General features: G+C 37.7%; 1 protein-coding gene across 4 annotated transcripts in view; it reads left to right on the forward strand.

The window, feature by feature from the left end:
• Positions 1 to 18,585, forward strand: part of plcg1 (phospholipase C, gamma 1) — a 56,297-nt gene that overhangs the window by 33,294 nt on the left and 4,418 nt on the right. The window contains exons 19-32 of one of the 4 annotated variants that reach the window (XM_051879099.1): positions 499 to 618; positions 733 to 913; positions 4,923 to 5,000; positions 5,090 to 5,193; positions 7,520 to 7,613; positions 7,717 to 7,786; positions 10,499 to 10,662; positions 10,872 to 10,968; positions 12,526 to 12,750; positions 13,355 to 13,503; positions 15,225 to 15,339; positions 15,453 to 15,614; positions 15,879 to 15,967; positions 16,071 to 16,321. In XM_051879099.1, the coding sequence (XP_051735059.1) occupies positions 499 to 618; positions 733 to 913; positions 4,923 to 5,000; positions 5,090 to 5,193; positions 7,520 to 7,613; positions 7,717 to 7,786; positions 10,499 to 10,662; positions 10,872 to 10,968; positions 12,526 to 12,750; positions 13,355 to 13,503; positions 15,225 to 15,339; positions 15,453 to 15,614; positions 15,879 to 15,967; positions 16,071 to 16,321 (1,899 nt within the window). Of the gene's footprint in view, positions 1 to 498; positions 619 to 732; positions 914 to 4,922; positions 5,001 to 5,089; positions 5,194 to 7,519; positions 7,614 to 7,716; positions 7,787 to 10,498; positions 10,663 to 10,871; positions 10,969 to 12,525; positions 12,751 to 13,354; positions 13,504 to 15,224; positions 15,340 to 15,452; positions 15,615 to 15,878; positions 15,986 to 16,070; positions 16,322 to 18,585 lie in introns of all 4 variants that reach the window. The other 3 variants (XM_051879100.1, XM_051879097.1, XM_051879098.1) reach the window with 3 other exon arrangements.

Raw genomic sequence — 18,585 nt, forward strand, 5'->3', positions numbered from 1 at the left:
AACATTGGTAACATTTGCTCCTGTGATACATTTTTATCAGGACAGCATTTATTCATTAAAATGACTTTACTGTCACATTTTAAGTCACTTTACTGTCACATCTTGTCACTTTTGATCAATTTAATGCCTCCTTGCTGAATAAAATATTAATTTCTTTCAACAACAACAAAATCGGTAACACTTTATTTTAGTGTCCTTGTTACTATGTAGTTACTATAGTAATAACTATAAATTATGCAAACTACATGTAACTAACCCTAAACCAAACCCTAATTCTATAGTAATTGCATGTTGTTGTTTATTATTACACTGTACTTAAATGTATAATTACACTGTAACAAGGACACCTTAAAATAGTGTAACCAAAAGGTCTTACTGCCTTCAAACGTGTGAACAGTAGTGCACATCTTGCAGGGAATGTGGAGCAGGGTTTTGTGTGTTGTTTCCTGTCTTCCTTGTGTTTTCCCAGTCTAATTTCAGCATGCGTTTTCCGTGCAGGTGGTACCACGCGTGTCTGTCCCGCAGTCAGGCTGAAAACATGTTGATGAGAGTCCCACGTGACGGGGCTTTCCTCGTTAGGAAAAGGACAGAATACAACTCTTTTGCCATTTCCTTCCGGTAAAATCCAGACTCCGCTTTCATGTTTTTATTGTGTCCTTGTTTCTGTAGATTTTTTTTCTCATTCTCTCCCTTTTTTTTCTTTTTTTCTTTTTTTCATGTTTGCTCTCTCAGGGCGGAGGGCAAGATAAAACACTGCCGTGTGCAGCAGGAGGGACAGACGGTGGTTTTGGGCACCTCTGAGTTTGACAGTTTAGTAGATTTAATCAGTTACTACGAGAAACATCCTCTGTACCGCAAGATGAAGCTACGCTACCCCATCAATGAGGAAACACTGGAGAAGATCGGCACTGCTGTGAGTGCAGCTACACACATCTGGTTTAACATCCATCTCAGCTCATCTAATCTCTGGTTAAAAGGGTAGTTTACCTGAAAATGAAAATCCTGTCATTTACTTCCCTTCTGTATGACTTTCTTCTGTGCGACACAAAAGATGATATTTTGTAGAACATTTTGTAACCAAACTCTTTTGGTGCCCATTGACAAAAAACAAATAAACTCTGAGACATTTCTCAAAATATCTTTTATGTTCCACAGAAGACATATAGTCATTGACATGAGGGCAGGGCGACAGACATTTTTGGTGAACTGTCCCTTTACAGATGCACCAGTATGGAATATCTAAGCTGATAACCAAGAGAACTAACTTGATAATTAATTTAAAGCACTCCCTGGTGCTACTCGTGTGTATAAATTTTAAAATCTGGACTACGTCTGAATGTAGGCGATCTGACAGCATGCATACCGAAATCTTGATGTACCTCATACCTGAGTCATTTGCTCAGTGTGGGTACTGTTAAAATTAGTTCTTCTGACTGAGAGGCTTCCAATATTAGTTAACTTCCTTCTGCTCTTTGTGACTGATGCATTTAAGTTCCTCTGAAAGCTGCAGCAGTTAGCCTATAATTAGTATCTAGAGAAAAATTGTAGTCCTGCTGCAAGTCTCAGGTTGCACACCTACAGTCTGATGCACACAGAAATGCCAAGATGTGGCTGAAATCCCCAGCTCTAATGGGATTGCCTGGTTTTATGCAACTTCCAGGAGTCGTAGTCTACGTATACACAATTTGAAAATGCCATTTACATTTCAAAACACTCTCCATCCACACTAGCATTTCCAAACGTTTTTCATCCACACTGAAGCGCTGGAAGACGCATACTGCACATGCGTAAAACATAATAAAAGCTCACCGAGATGATACAGAGAGACCGACATCTTAAAGTTCTCACGCTATTCTTTTGGCACAATCACATCATTAACAAAATATCTCGCCACTTACTTGTGCATTCATGCTCAATCACCACTCATTATGTGGTCTACAACGCAATTGAGGGTAAATTTTCTGTCATTTGCAGAATTGTAATGTGAAGACTGTACAAAGTAACATGTATCTTTAGCAATACTGAAAGTAAATAATACATATCGCTATAAACATGGATATCTATTGGTACAATATGTGTCATATGACTAAACGTGTCATAGTTTTTAAATACCCCAATTTTCACAGTCCACAGTACAACACGAAACAACGTTTTCATATGTATCCATGTCAGAGGGCGTCTTCAAAAAGCTCCATTTTGAAAGGACAAAAACGCTTTCTTGGTGTGGACGAAGGCCAAAACGTAGAGGGAAAAAAAAATATATATATATATATATATTTTTTGTTTTCAAATGTATCCAGATAAGTGTAGACGTAGCTGTAGTGTACAGATTTGTATCAGTCCACCAGGGGCCGGATTCACCAAAATCGTCTAAAGAAATTTCTTGAAGCTGCAGTCCATAACTTTTTTTTGTTTTTAAAATTTACAAAATTTATAGCGAGTACATCATGAATCAATTTTCCAAACCGTGTTTTTGTCTTATCCTGAATCGCTATAGTTCACCTATAATAAGTGTTTATATTCTGACTATTTTAGACCATTAAGACATAATACATAATATTTTAGACATAAACAGAGAGAAGTAGCTCTGGCTACAATGTTCTTCCACAAGACGCATGCAGTTTTGTTTATTAACCGCTAGAGCGCCAAAAGTTACGGACTGCAGCTTTAACTGATTTTTTTTCTTAAGAATAAAAAGACATAAGTTGGTGTTATCTGAAAGTGTGCATAATATTTTCGTCTCTACTGGTATGAGCGGAGTTCAGCACTAAATAGCTTTACATGGACACTAATAATCCGTTTGTAATTGGACTAGTTGCACAGTCCTTATAAAAAAAAAAAAGTAATGTAACCATGTTGATTGGAATGAATTGGTCATATTCGATTGAAATTTCATTTGGATTGTAAGGGGTGGTTTAAACCTTTTCTAATCCGATCGAGAGGACGGAAACACTTGGGCTGCATCCGAAATCACATACTTCCCTACTACATAGTAGGCAAAAAACAGTAAAGTATTAAAAGAAGTCTGAATTCACAGTACTTATAAAAGAGCAGGCGAAAAGTACCTGGATGACTTACTACTTCCGGCGAGATTCTGAAGTGTGCATACGACGGACACTTTACTGTCCCATGAGGCCACGGGAGAGGATTTATGAATGGAATTGAAGCGACGCAACTGACGCTAGTAGGTCACGTGATAATGACAACATGACAAATGTAGTACGTCCAGATTACATTCATACCATGTAGAACATACATTTTTAGAGGTTGTGAAGTAATTACGTATCAAGAGAGTTCGCTATTTCGAATTTGACAGCCTTGATCAGATTGAAAACCAAAACTGGAAACGCTCTGCACATGTGCAATGTAGAAATGACACAATGATGTATGATGGGAATGAGCTGGTGTTGTTGAATATAGTGTCATAAATGACTGGCGTGTCATTCAAAAATTCTCCTTCTACTCATCGTCTGTGAAGTGCTGCAAGACAACTTTGTCCCAGCAGTTTTTACTTCACTTCAGACTCTCATCTACAGATGCCTTGTTTTGGGTGTTAATTTTTACTGTTTGATTAATATAAGCAGCACAAGTGGCACGAAGCTTCATGTGCTTGTAGTCTCCAAATCAGCACCCGAAATAGATAATATTAAGTCTGCTTTTTAAAACAAAGAAAAGGAGGATGGTTAGTATGCGTCAACAGCAGGAAACTGTACATTCGTGCAGTGTGTGCATGTCAAAAGATCAAATCCGATTTGAAGCTTGTGACATATAATGCGCACATCAATGCGATCACTTTATTTAGCGTTCATGTAAACACGATGTTCGGATTCATCAGTCTAAAGGATTTGAAACAAAGGTGTCCATGTAAGCATAGCTATTGTCATGCTTTTTAAGTGAGTTGAAATAAGTTGATCCTGTCTCAAGGTGGTGCACACTGTTGTAGGAATATTTTGTTTTTCTAAAAATACTTCTCAATGTTCTTAAAGTCCCCCTGAAATCAAAATTTAAGTTTTTTAGCTTTTAGAATGACTATGTTGGCCTTAAGGTTATAAATAAGCTGGTGTGTTCCAAAACAATGACAAAATTCACATTTAGGAGATATAAGCATTCAAAACTTAGTCTCTCATGTCTGCTAAAATGGATCACAGATTTTCATGACATCACTGCGGACTTCAGCTTCTCATCAAATCTTCTGTCCAATCAAATGCTCTCTTTAATCTGAAGTCCCACCCCTCCAATACTATAAACAGACGCTGAAGCTGCGGCCGAAATTGGTCATTTTTTCACAAATTTACTAGTTTCTACATGGTGAATGGCACATAGTGCACTATATAGGGGATAGGGAACAATTCAGACAGTGTAAACACGCTTTCCAGTGAAGCGAATGAAGTCCCTTTTCACCTTAGTGTCACATGAACCGCCGCAACGTGAGCACAGTCTGCTCTGGTCCAGAGACACAAGAGCACAGAGCGGATCATACGTACGTTCGGACACATTTGAATTCTACAAACAATGCTATATTTTAGAGCAATATGGAGGAAAAACAGTTAGAGATTAAGGAAAATTGGGTTTTACGTGTTCAACGGCTCTAGCCAAGCTGTGATCTAGGCAAAACGCTATTAGCTATTTTGAAAAAAGGGGAGGAGCTTCTAGATATATCCCCTGTTTCATTGGAAATTATGTCAACACAGCGAATAAAGCTGAGCTTTCCAAGGCACTTCAGTGGACCTTTAAGATAGAAATGAAAATGGTATTTCAGGCTGCTTGCAGTAAGTGCTAAAATTTATTTTGAGATACTGTGTTCTTGAATGCATCTGTACGTTCCTCTTTATGTCCAAGAATTAACTCATCATTTTGTTCAGGGGGGTTTTGGGTGGATTGTTGTTGAAGTGAAGGCTATTCCCCTGTGTGTCTGTCTGCAGGAGCCTGATTATGGATCTCTGTATGAGGGCCGTAACCCTGGATTCTATGTGGAAGCCAATCAGATGCCCACGTTTAAGGTACCTCTGCTCTCTAGCTGCATGTAGAAAGTATTTCTCATCATGTTCTCATCAGTGTGTGACACCCCTGTGTGTGTGTGTGTGAGCAGTGCACAGTACGAGCCATGTATGAATACAAAGCCCAGCGAGATGATGAACTTTCCTTCAATAAGAACGCCATCATTCAAAATGTGGACAAACAGGAAGGAGGCTGGTGAGTACGAGACTATGTCTAAACACAGCTGCCAGTTCAGCATGAAAAAAAGCACCACAACATTTTAAAACCATTTTATTTATTAAAAAAAAAAAAAAAAAACTTTTATCTATCTTTCTTTTTGGTGCTGTCTTTTTGGTGTGTTCAGAAGCTACACATCAGGTTTCTTAACTTTAACAAAAACATTTTCAAACTGGGTTCCGGGGAAAAGTTTAGAGAAAAGCAGTGTAAAAATATAAATAAATAATAAAAAAGCAAATTTTACAAATAAACAAATACATTTTATTAAAGTAATAAATTGATTAAATAAATACATTTTGGTTCAAATAAACAAAAAAATCGATTAAAATAACATTTGTAAAGTATAAGTATAAAAATGAATAAATGTTTATTTAAATAATATAATATATAACAGTGCAGTACTACAGAGAATAGAAAAAAATGTAATGTAATCAACTTTTATAATATTAATATTTCCACAGTATTAATTGGGTCTTTATACTTAATATATAATATATAACTTCCTTTTAATTTTTAGGTTTTAGGATTATCATATTTGGTGGTTTATGGCATCTAAAAGTTTGAAAACCCCTGCTATAATGTAAATAATCTAATTCTATTCTAATAATAAAATAATATATTCTCAAAAAGTATCTATGCGCCGACTAACCTCAGATGCTACGGCAGATTGTAAATCTGTTGTCAAGAATAACACATTACAGACAGTAATATAGTGGTAAAATATAGTGGTAAACTCAAGGGGCAGGAACACCAAAATGATGCAGTATTTATGGAATACAAAAGTGATTCTTTCACTCTGATAAATAATGTCGCTAAATAAGGTAGATGAGGTCTAAACAAAAAACAGGTAACAGCTGACCTGAGATTTAAGACCCGTTCACTCCATGAATGATAACTATAACTATATTAGCGTCCACACCAGCGGATGATATTGTTCTGTTTATTAGAATCGCGCGCTGCAGTTTTTTTGTCTGTCACTTTAAATGCTTGAGCTCTTTAAAGCAGGATGGATTCTGATTGGTTGTCAGTGTTACATCAGCTGTTAAAAGTCATTCTGAAAGTGATTCCAGTGATATTTTTTTTCTCTGTGATGTTATAGTTGTGGTGTGAACTCTGCTATTCTTAAATATTGAGAACCATTTTTATAGCTATGTCTTTATCGTCCTTTGTGTGAACGGGCCTTTACTCTTTTAAGGCCTGTTCACACCAAGGATGACAACTATAACTATACACCGATAAGTTTTAATAATCATTCTGATTCTATGAGAATAGTGAAGTCCAAACCAGAACTATAAGGATAATGACACAGAGAAACAATATCACTGGAATCAAGTGATATTGATAGTGGATTCAGAACGATTTTTTCCAGCTGATGAACGATATAAACATTGACAGCCAGTCATAATCCACTTGACTTTGCAGCTCATGAATAAACAGAACGATATTGTTTGTTGGTGTGGATGCTAATTATAGTTATTTTTATAGCTGTCATTAATGTTGTGAGCGGGCCATTGTTGTCATGAGCCATTATTGTTGTCAGTGTTGGGAAAAGTTACTTTTAAAAGTAATGCATTACAATATTGTGTTACTCTCTAAAAAAGTAACTAATTGTGCTACTTAGTTACTTTTTATGGAAAGTAATGGGTTACTATACTTACATCTGGGCTGGGCTTGCTGGTTTGTTTTTTAACAACAACAAAAAAAATCTATTTTTGGCAAATGTAATAAAGGCCCTTTCACACCAAAAGTGAACTGATTAAGCCTCAGGCTGATTGAAGTGCAACTTCACGCCTGTACAGTAGAGGGCGCAGCTCAAACCAACCTTTCAGCTGTGTTGCAATTCTTATTCCTAGTTTCTGTCAACATGGGGACAGGAGAGCTGTCAGTCAATAAATGGGAAAACGAAGTTACTTGCATTAAGTAATTTGAAAATGTAACTCAGATATTTTGTTGTAGATTTAAAAATCATGCATTACTTTACTCCTTACTTGAAAAAAGTAATCTGATTACGTAACTCGCGTTACTTGTAACGTGTTACCCACAACACTGATTGTTGAGCCCTGACATTGTTTTTTATTTTTTTTAATTTTTATATTGATATCTATATTATGCACTGTTTGAATTTCTAAAACATTAATATCTAACTAGCCAGAAAGTCTCATTTACTTGCCAAAGCCTATTTTTACCTGCTTTTGGTGATGTTTGTTTTTGTAGCCTGTCTGGGCTGTTTCTCTCATTCAGTGTTGATTTAGTTCTGAACAGAAAAACCTGAAAATAAACGTGTCTATTTCTGTTCTCCACACAGGTGGAAGGGAGACTGCGGTGGCAAGAAGCAACTGTGGTTCCCTGCGAATTATGTTGAGGAAATCAGCCCGACGGCCGTGGAGCCTGACAGATCTGTGAGTTCAGTTTGTACTCCAGTCAGTCGCGTGTTTGTGTTTGTTGTTGTTCTGTTATGTCACCACTCTGTGCTCCGACCTTTACCCTTTCTCTCTCTCTCAGCAGGCCACAGAGAACAGTCCTCTGGGAGATCTCCTGAGAGGAAGTGTGGACGTGTCTTCCTGTCAGATCGGTGAGTGTGTGTGTGTGTGTGTGTGTGTGTTCCTCTTCCCTGATACACACTCATGATCAGATCCTTATTTGAGGCCCTTACAAAGACCAGTCATGATTAATTTAATGTTGTTTAGCTTTTTATCTATAATATTATATATAATAAATATACTTGCGTATATAGTATATATATCTCTTATTTATTTAGTTTTCTTCCAAATTTAGTGTCGGCATGAAATGGAAGTTGTGATAGTGTTTTCTTCACTGTTGTGATGTATAACTGAGAGTAATGGCTTCTGGAACAAGAACAAATGGACTTGATTTTGTCTGTGGGTAATTAATTTGATAGTTGTGGTTTGCTATTGGTGGATCTCATGTGAGAGACAGGTTGCCCCGCCCTCGTCATCAGAGAAGAGATGTTGCTGCAAGAGGGAGGAGAAGTTATTTTGATTCAAGATTACAAGGCACATGGATTTTAAAAAAAGAATAAATAAATTTTGATTTCATGGTGACTTTAATGCATTCAGTCGGTGTTAAAGTTTTAAAGTAAAAGTTCTCCAGTTTTTAATGTGTAATTGGGTAAATGTGTTAACTGTGGTTTAATTTAAAGGTACACGGTTACTTTTGGCCCTCTAGCATTTAAAAAACAAAATGCCATGTATTTTGCGGAACATTGTTTTTTTGTTGTGCTTTGGCTATTATTATGCGGATGAATATGGTTCCAGCTTAGATCTCAGTTTAGAAAGCATCTCAAGCTGACTAGCTGAAGACGTTACTGTAGCTTTACTCATTAATAGACACTGTACTTCCTTGAGAATAAGCACAGCACTACTACAACCATGAAATGAGCCTTCACAATAGATAGTGCTTTACAATGAACTCTGTTAGAACGCCATCATGTCTGCATCGCTTTCACAACATTTCAAAGTTCTCAGTATCTTCGAAAAGCCAGGCCAATGTTGATTCTGGTTTTATTACGAGCTCTGTCGCGCTCTCTTTTTGTAAGCAGACTCTCCTCTGTTCTGCGTTTGTTTAAAATGGCTGAATCCCCGGAGATTCGGGATTTAGCAGTTCCATGTAAACCTTTCTCGCTCATTGTGACAACTAACCTCTGCCACTTCCACACCATACACAAAGTAGCTGGAGAAACTTTTCTCTATTTATGGATATGACGGGAGACGTATGTATGCAATTTCCCACAAAAACCATCCTCTCAGGTCTAAAATACAAACACTTATTATAGACTTAACATAGTGAATCAGGGTAAGACAAAAACATTTTGAAAGAAGGATTGATGATGTATTGACATTTAAAGTTCATTTTTGACAAAAAGAAGTTACATAGTGTACCTTTAAAGGGGTCCTTGATTATGATTTCACTTTTTTAAACCGTATTTAGTGTGTAATGTTGCTGTTTGAGCATAAACAACATCTGCAAAGTTACGCTGCTCAAATTCAGTGCAAAGGGAGATATTTTCTTTTACAGAAATTGCTTTTTAAGGACTACAACAAAAGGCTGGTAGGGACCACAACAAGCTTTTTCTTAGGTTGGTGACATCACACACCCCAAAATTTGCATAAACTCTGCCCCTGGGAATACGCAACAAAGGGGGTGAAGCCATGTTGGGCTGCTTTAGAGTTGTTGTAGTAGAATGTTGTTGCCATGCCGTCATTTTACGCCAGACTGCTTCACAAACGAGGGTCAATTCAATGCTGGATTTGCACAAAAGATTAACATGACGGCACATGCTAGTCGATGAGTTGAATCAACTCCACAGCAACTACATAAATTTGTCCACTAACCATTCATAAACGTCCAGTTGCATTCTAAAAGTTGTAACTTCTTCTTGAGTCCCTTCTTGTGTCCGACTTCGATTTGAACAATGTAAGGCTGAACACCGTTACTGACAATCGTCATTTTGGCTGTGTGAGATTCTCCAGCTTTGTTGTTGTTGAGCAACCGAAGCGTGAGCTGTTAAAGCTCCATCCTCTTCTGGAAAGCGGGCCAGGAGCAGCAGCTCATTTGCATTTAAAGGGACACACACAAAAATTGCATGTTTTTGCTCACACCCAAATAGGGGCATTTGACAAGTTATAATAAATTATCTCTGGGGTATTTTTAGGTGAAACTTCAGACACATTCTGGGGACACCAGAGACTTATATTACATCTTGTGAAATTTGGCATAATAGGTCCCCTTTAACAGTGATATCAAACAGGTTTAAGTTAACAGGTTAACTTTGGCAGTCCTGCATTTAGTGTTAGCCCTACTTGGGATGCAGCGCACACTTGTGGTCTATTGTGCTGTAGCACTGAGTGCTCCATGTAACTTCTAGAAATCAATGTGACACAATTGACACCATTTCCTTTTTCAACACGTTCCTGGTTTTATTGAGCAGGTCCAACAGTGCATGTTATTTATTCCAAAGAGAGAAAATGTTGGTTTTCATAATCTTTGATCAAAACAAAATAACTTACTGCACTTCTACAACAAATTTCCTTTTCAGCTGACCAAAACCTTATTTTTCATCCTTCAATCACCTGCCACATAGAGACTTTTTTTGACCATAAATTCAGTTGATTCACCAATTCCTGATGAATAACATTAAGTGATGCTAATCCTTTTTCCCCTTGTCCAATTTACTGTTTCATAAAGAAATATGTAGATTGCAGGAGTAAAATGTTGTTTCATGTTGACTTGAAATATTTGTATGTGTATCTTGTCTCTGCTGTAGTGGTCAGACCAGAAGGGAAGGGCAGTAGACAGTTCGTCTTCTCTTTGGTCCCCGTTGCTTCGCCTCGTACCGGCCCAGTGCTGGACATTGCCGCTAGTTCACAGGAGGAGCTGAAGGACTGGGTGGTGAAGATCCGAGAGGTCACCATGACCTCTGAAGCTAAGGTCCGTCCTACCGTACGCACCTTATCTCCTCCTCCTCCAGTAATACAGTAACTGACCGTGACCACCTGTTATCTGTTATCTTAGATGCTAGAACAAACTTGTGCTTAAATCATGTGGGTGGTCAAGTTTATCTGAAATGGGGGTTTTTTTTCCCCCATAGACTGTGTGAATGTGTTTGATATGAGTAACGATTGTTTGTTCTGTTTCAGATTGAGGAGGGTAAAATGATGGAAAGAAGAAAGAAGATTGCTTTAGAGCTGTCGGACCTTGTCATCTACTGCCGCCCCGTTCCCTTTGATGAAGACAGTAAGATGTCCAACACTTCAAACACAATTCAAACTTATTGATGCCTTGTGTAAATGTGATTCTCCAGCTCATGTCATCTGTCCTAACCAGGGTTATTTTTGATAACTAAAACAATAATAAAAAAATATTTCTTGAAATAAATAAAATATAAACTAAAATAAAATACAAAAAAATTTATAAAATTACTTTAAATAAAATGATACAGAAAATATAAAAAATCTAATTCAAAGTATTAACAAAAACTATAATAATATATCAATGATACTAAAATAACACTGGCCTAATGTTTTTTTGACACTTAGGACTGGGCCATATATTTAAAATCTCTCTTTTCAGTTTGTTAAACCTCATTTTACAATGTTTGTTTGGTCAGAATATTAAATCTAGTTGTCCTCTGTTTGAAAAACAAAACAAAACAAAACAAAACAAAAAACTTGGTTTTAATAATCCTGACCAGTACAAACACTAAAGTTACAATAAAGTTAAAATAGTGCAAATTCTGACAGTAATTAAATAATTAACTTCTCACTAAATTAACACTATTTTATTTTAATATTCACTAAATATTACAATACATAGCAATAAACAGCAATGTTTACTTGCATATAGTTTTATTAATACAAATTAATGGCACACAGAGGCTTCCATGAACATTTTTGAGTGATAATAAATCTTTGAGTCTGAGTCAATAAAATTGACAGTTGGAGCTGATTTATGGAAATAATCGTTCTGCACTTATGTTTAATGCTTTCTTACTTTCAAGTAGGGGTTACACGATTACTTGCTCAATGTTTTACAGATATTGTAAAAGATAAATTTGACCTATACTAAAGTCAAAGTTAAGTTTAGTATATTGGCATGTTAATGTTAAGTTTTTCGTAATCGGCCGTAGCGCTGACTCCACTTCAATCGATGCCTCGTGAATCGAAAAATGATTCTGAGATTTTCCGAATGCATCGTGATTCTCTCTCCAATCGATTCTGAGCTTAGTTTTTAACAGCAGATGGCACTGCGTGCTTTAGAAACAGCCATACTCGTAATCATTCATAAAGTTCAAAAAGGTTGAAGCGAATTACAAGGGTGTTTGCAGTGGGCTGTTTACATTAATCTCGCCTCATAAAAGCATTCTGAGGTGCAAGTACATTCTCAGGCTCAGCCGAATGCACGAGCACTCTTCTTCATGAGCATTTGAGCATGCGTTTAAAAACTAGCCTAGAGCGCCATCTGCTGTTAAAAGACACGCTCCACGCATGTAAAGGATAACAGTTCATGTGGAGCGGCATTTGTGAACAGAGCCGCTCTGAGACGAACGTAACGTACACGCATGTATGTATGTGTGTGTATGTGTATATATTAAACCCGCAGAGCATAAATTTATTTAATTGACTTGCAGTCTTTGTGATTTCACAATAGCAATATGCTATAGTATGGTTTTAATACATCGTGCAGCCTTAGAAAACAGTCTAATAATGCTGTTTCAAGTTGGGAAACACTGCTTTAATATACAAAACCAAGTAACTCCTCAACATAAACCCTGGCATCTTCTGTCTCTTACAGAAATTGGGACGGAGCGGGCCTGTTTCCGAGACATGTCCTCGTTTCCCGAGACCAAAGCAGAGAAGTATGTGAACCGCATCAAAGGGAAGAAGTTTCTGCAGTACAATCGGCTACAACTCTCTCGCATCTACCCGCGTGGTCAGCGCCTGGACTCATCCAACTATGACCCGTTACCAATGTGGCTGTGTGGCAGTCAGCTAGTGGCCCTTAACTTCCAGACCGCAGGTGAGTACAGGGCCACGATACATTCTCTCATACCCCTTTTCCACCAGCATGAACCGGGTGCTAGCCAGTGCTATTGCCGGTTCGGAGTTGATTCGACTAGAGAGCCTTCTAAGAACCAGTTTGCCTTTCCATGGGCTAGAGAGCCACCACAGAGCCAGGTCTTATGTCACTGTAGTGCATACAGTATGTCTCATCCTTCCCAGCAATGCTAGCGCATCAGCGCCAAACACACCATCAACAATGGTGGATGTTGCTTTACTATTGATATTCATGGATTTGCAAACCTACGTCGGCATCCAAACACGGCGAATCCAACATATTCATGCAGCTCGCTGTAATTTGTATAGATGGAGATTACAATCCATCAAGCCATCTTGCTCTGAATTTGCGGTTCTTACTTTTAGACCTGCAATGTTTTGGTGCTACTTATGAACCACTTTTCCTGTTTCGGAACTGGTGCTTTGGGTGTCGAAAGACAGAGAACTGATTAGAAACTAGGCTCTGGCTCTGAACCAGCACTCAAACTGCCTTGGTGGAAAAGGGGCATCAGTTCTGTCTTTTGGTGTCCGTCCTGTCATCTGACAATGTAATCATCTCTCTGTAGATAAGCCGATGCAGATGAATCAAGCTCTCTTCATGTTGAACGGCAGGAGTGGTTATGTGCTGCAGCCGCCAATCATGAGAGATGATAACTTTGATCCTTTTGACCGGCACTCTCTGAGAGGAGTGGAGCTGATCACGCTGAGCATAGAGGTACAAATGCCCTGCCGCACTATAGGACCAAGTGGACATGGGTTATCTGCCAATTAGTGTTAATTTTGTCAGCTATTTTTAAATTTAGTCTTAGTCTTGTGTCAAATGTACTTTTTAGGTTTTATCATATTTAGTCAACCTTGTCCTGTTTTTGTTCAGTGAAGTTTTAGTTGACAAAGTGTTTTAGTAGTTTTAATCAATGAAAAATTTTCTTCATGCTCCGTAATGGATAAACTGATAATAATGATTATTTTGCTCAAAATTATAATTGTAAAAAAGAAATTTAGTTTTACATTTCACCAGAATTATTGCACTTTTAGCTATGAAATCAAGAGAATGTTGTCTCATACGTACGGTTTATTTCACTTCATCTATTTTTCTGATTTATTATAGGCTATTTATCGTATATATTAACGCTCTGTCTATATTATGAAAAAAAGGTAAAACTCAAAAATTAAAACAGTGAACTTCCTAATAGTAATTCCAATAATTCCAAATTACATTAATGTTTTTCTATTAAAGCAACAGCAAAAAAAGACTTTGTATTGCCACACAGAGGTTGCACAAGTGCATTTATTCAGCAACAATAATCACAATTTAGTCGAGATCCATGTTTAGATTTATTACCGTTCATCACTGAGAATGTTTGATCGCAGATTTAAAGCAAACAGCACAAGTGAAGGAACACAGACTGAGTGAATGACACTTTCATTTAAGCAGAATATATAAAATGGAGATCGCTGAACTCCAGCTAACTTGTTTTTCCAGAGAGAGTGCGTGCGCATGGTTGCCAGATTGCAAAGATTAAAAGGGTGATTGATTATGATTTCACTTTTTTTTTTTTTTTTTTTTTTTTTTTACTTTAGTTAGTGTGTAATGTTGCTGTTAGAGCATAAACAACATCTCAAAGTTACGACAAATTTATCCACTAACCATTCAGAAACATCCAGATGCATTCTAAAACTTCTTACAACAGTCTCCATCAGTGTCCGACTCCGATTTGAACAATGTAAGGCTGACAATCGTCATTTTGGCTGTGTGAGATTCTCCAGCTTTGTTGTTGTTGAGCAACTGAAGCGTGAGCTGTTGTTAAATCTCCGCCGGGAGCAGCAGCTCATTTGCATTTAAAGGGACACACACAAAAATTGCATGGTTTTGCTCACACCCAGATAGAGGCAAATTTGACAAAAATTGATAAATGATCTGTGGGGTATTTTAAGCTGAAACTTCACAGACACATTCTGGGGACACCAGAGACTTATATTACATCTTGTTAAAGGGGCATTATAGGTCCCCTTTAAGTAAAACACTAGGCAGAAAATGTGACCTTTTGATAGAAAAGCTCTGATTGAGGATTTAAAATCTTGAAATCTGGCAACCGCAAACATGACAGATTGTAGAGGCTTGTTGAAAAACAATCTGCAATATTTTGTCGTCTTTTTATTCGACAAAAACAAAGAGTGATTTTGGTAAAGGTTTTTTATATTTTTAACTACATTTTAGTCTAGTCTTTTTTTTGTCAATGAATATTCCATGTTGATATAGTCACAATTATTGTTTAATGACGTTGTTGTCACCTCACATTCGTCTTGTCTTAGCATTTGTCAACAAACATTTTTCGTCATAGATTTAACACTTCGTCAACGAAATTAACACTACTGCCAATTCCGATAAGTTGAAAGTGACCAAATTTGAAGGAAACTGAACGTTTGTGTGTTAAGGTTTTGGGAGCACGCCACCTGCCCAAACATGGTCGAGGTATCGTTTGCCCTCTCATCGAGATTGAAGTTTGTGGAGCAGAATATGACAACGCCAAACAGAGGACTGACTCTGAAGGTGAGGTGGACATGAACAAATATTATAGGGGTATGTGGGATCACCTGGGATTAAAGGAGCTGTAAGCATGTAGAGTTCATTTGTACAAATTTTTTTTCCTGTTTTACTCTCAGCGGACAACGGTCTGAACCCCACCTGGCCCAGGAAACCCTTCCGATTCACCGTGTGCAATCCTTCTTTTGCGTTTCTGCGCTTCGTGGTCTATGAAATCGACATGTTCAATGACCAGAACTTTCTTGCCCAGGCAACGTTCCCCATCAACTGCCTCAAAACAGGTACGGCTCCCAAATGAATGACCAAACGGAACTGCTCTAAATTAATCAGGGGTGTCCAGTTCTGCTCTGCTTCCCAGAGTTTAGCACCAATCCTGATCAAACCTGAATCAGCTAATCAAGGTCTTTAGGATCACTAGAAACTTCTAGGCAAGTGTGTTGGGGTTGAAGCTAAAGTCTGGAGCAGGATTTGTCACCCCTGAAATGAATATTGCAGTAATCGCCCCTGAGTTTGGAAAAACCAGTGTCACTCCTGTCCGTCTTTAGGCTACCGTTCGGTCCCGCTTAAGAACAGCTACAGTGAGGATCTCGAGTTGGCATCCCTGCTAGTGCACATGGACATCATCAGAGGAAGGGTGGGCTATGAGATCATAGTATGTAGAAACACACCTCAGTAACATCATTTACTAGACTAAATGAATATGCTGTATCGTAATGGCAATCTCTTTTCCTCTGCAGCATGAGAACGGCGAGATGTTGAGTCCATTCTCGGCAGCAGGGGCAATTGGCGTGGCCATGCAGGTGGGCCGGGAGCGTATGGGGGACACAAGCTCAGTTTCCTCCACGTCCTCCATGTCACCTCTGCCCTCGTCTCCGGGTCAGGCCCTGGGATATCGCGGTCGGGAGGGCTCGTTTGAGGCCCGATACCAGTCACCTCTGGATGACTTCAGAGTGTCACAGGAGGCGCTGTTGGACCATGAGAGCAGGAGGTGTGTTTAGCTTAAAGAGCCTGCTTTTGAAAAAGATGCTGCATTGTCAAATAATACACAGCTTGTATTTGTGATGAATACTTCCGTATTGACATAGAGAAAAGAAAAAAATATTGGTTAAGATTTGGGATGTCATGAGAACCAATTCTTTGGTACCAAGTCGGTATCAACGTTTTAAAATCCTGATGTTTTTCTACAGTACCGTAAGTAACGATGGTACCAAATGTTTATGCACTATAACATGTAGTAGGGCTCCAGACTGCGCCTAAAACGGTCGCATTTGCGACTAAAAATATTAATTTGCGACTGATATTTTTGCTGAGGTCGCCATTGGCGACCATACAAATTCACACGTTATGACTAAAATTTGAATGTTATTTGCGTGTTCCGTGACCAGTAGCCTATCACATCATTTGTTGTGTTGACGTAATTAAATGAGATGCTGCATGTGAATGTTTCACTGAGTTAGAGCGCCGAAATATGAACAGGTAGAGAAAAATTTCACACACCAAACAGACGCCAAAGAACTAGAGCTGATGAAAGCCGACTGTGTTGTCGCCTGCGTCGTTGCAAAACAGCTGCATTTGAACCGATTTGAACACACCGTTCTGCTCCTGCGTAAAGGAGACAACTGCCTATTTCTTCATATAAATTCGTCTATATTCGTCATTCAAAAGGGCTCTACAGACTGCAGATACACACACAATGCATCGCGTGCTTACCGTTTTGAATATCAATCATGCTCATACTCATCAGATAAATTTAAGGTCATTAAAAGTCTTCAGTGCCTTAAACAGTATAACAAGAGTATAAACGATCATTTTAAGGCGTCTTATATTTTGTGGATGGAAAAACAAATCGCGATACTCCCAAATGTGATTATTATTAATTTCACAACAAATGTGAGCGCTGCATGTTTTAAAGTCAAAAGATGGCGCTGTTGCGCGTTCTTCAGAGCAGCTCGCATTCAATGATTAGCGCACATTTGTCAACCGATTGCTTATGAACTAATGCTGATCAATTATCACAAAGTTTACTTTATATTATTTATTTTATATTGTGTTGTAAACGGTTGTGGCAACGTAATTATTTAATCCTCATCTGAACTTGAATGAGCAGCAAAAGTAAAGCAAAGACATTTCAAAATAAGAGTCCTGCTGTATTTCAAAGTAATCAAAGTCGAGCAGTATGTATATCAATTGCCCCTGTTTGTTGTTTGGTTACAAAAACCAAATTTAATATATTTATATATTTATTTCCGTATATTTATATTTTCATTTGATTCAAAGTAAACTGTTGTAGCTTCAGGAAGGAAGGACTAAGAACATTATTTGACACATTCAATATAAAGATTTTATAAATGTTATGAATAAATGTTAATACTAACATAAAAATCTATAAAAACTAAACAGACATGTTTAAAAACAACAAAAAACTAAAACTAAAAACAAACAAATAAAAATTAAAACTTAACAAAAAATGAAAGCAGAAAATATAAAAATCAAATCGGATTCAAAATATTAACAAAAACTATAATATTATTAAGTAAAAATAGTGACATTCATTTCCCAGAAAAGTCACAAGATGAAAGAGCTGAAACTGTAAAGGGGAGATATATAAACACAACAGGATGACTAAAAGTAAGTGATTTAAAATTTTAAGTTCATTGTTGTGTGGCTCTTAAAAAAATTATTTGGTGCCTGTTTTTTCCTCCTATAGGAGCCAATGGCTCCTTAATGAATTTTTTTGTCTAGAGCCCTGATGTAGGTTGAACCCAAACATATTATCAGAGCAAATCAGAAATGTTAAAACTTTCTGTGAGATGTAATTTCACAAACAGTGATTCAGCGGTACCGTGTCTTCTCTCTCTCTCTCTCTCTCTCTCTCTCTCTCTCTCTCTCTCTCTCTCTCTCTCTCTCTCTCTCTCTCTCTCTCTCTCTCTCTCTCTCTCTCTCTCTCAAAATGCGCAAATGGCTTCACATCCATAGTATCCACATTGAATTTGAAAATGAAAATTGTCATTAATTACTCACCCTCATGTCGTTCTACACCCCTAAGACCTTTGTTCATCTTCGGAACACAAATTAAGGTATTTTTGATTAAATCTGATGGCTCAGTGAGGCCTCTATTGAGAGCAAAGCCACTGAACCTCTCAAGGTCCATAAAGGTACTAAAAACATATTTAAAACAGTTCATGTGAGTTCAGTGGTTCTACCTATCGCCAAAATACAAAATAATGACTTTTCAACAATATCTAGTGATGA

This window comes from Ctenopharyngodon idella, chromosome 22 (genome assembly GCF_019924925.1).
Source record: "Ctenopharyngodon idella isolate HZGC_01 chromosome 22, HZGC01, whole genome shotgun sequence".
Classification (NCBI taxonomy): Eukaryota; Metazoa; Chordata; class Actinopteri; order Cypriniformes; family Xenocyprididae; genus Ctenopharyngodon; species Ctenopharyngodon idella.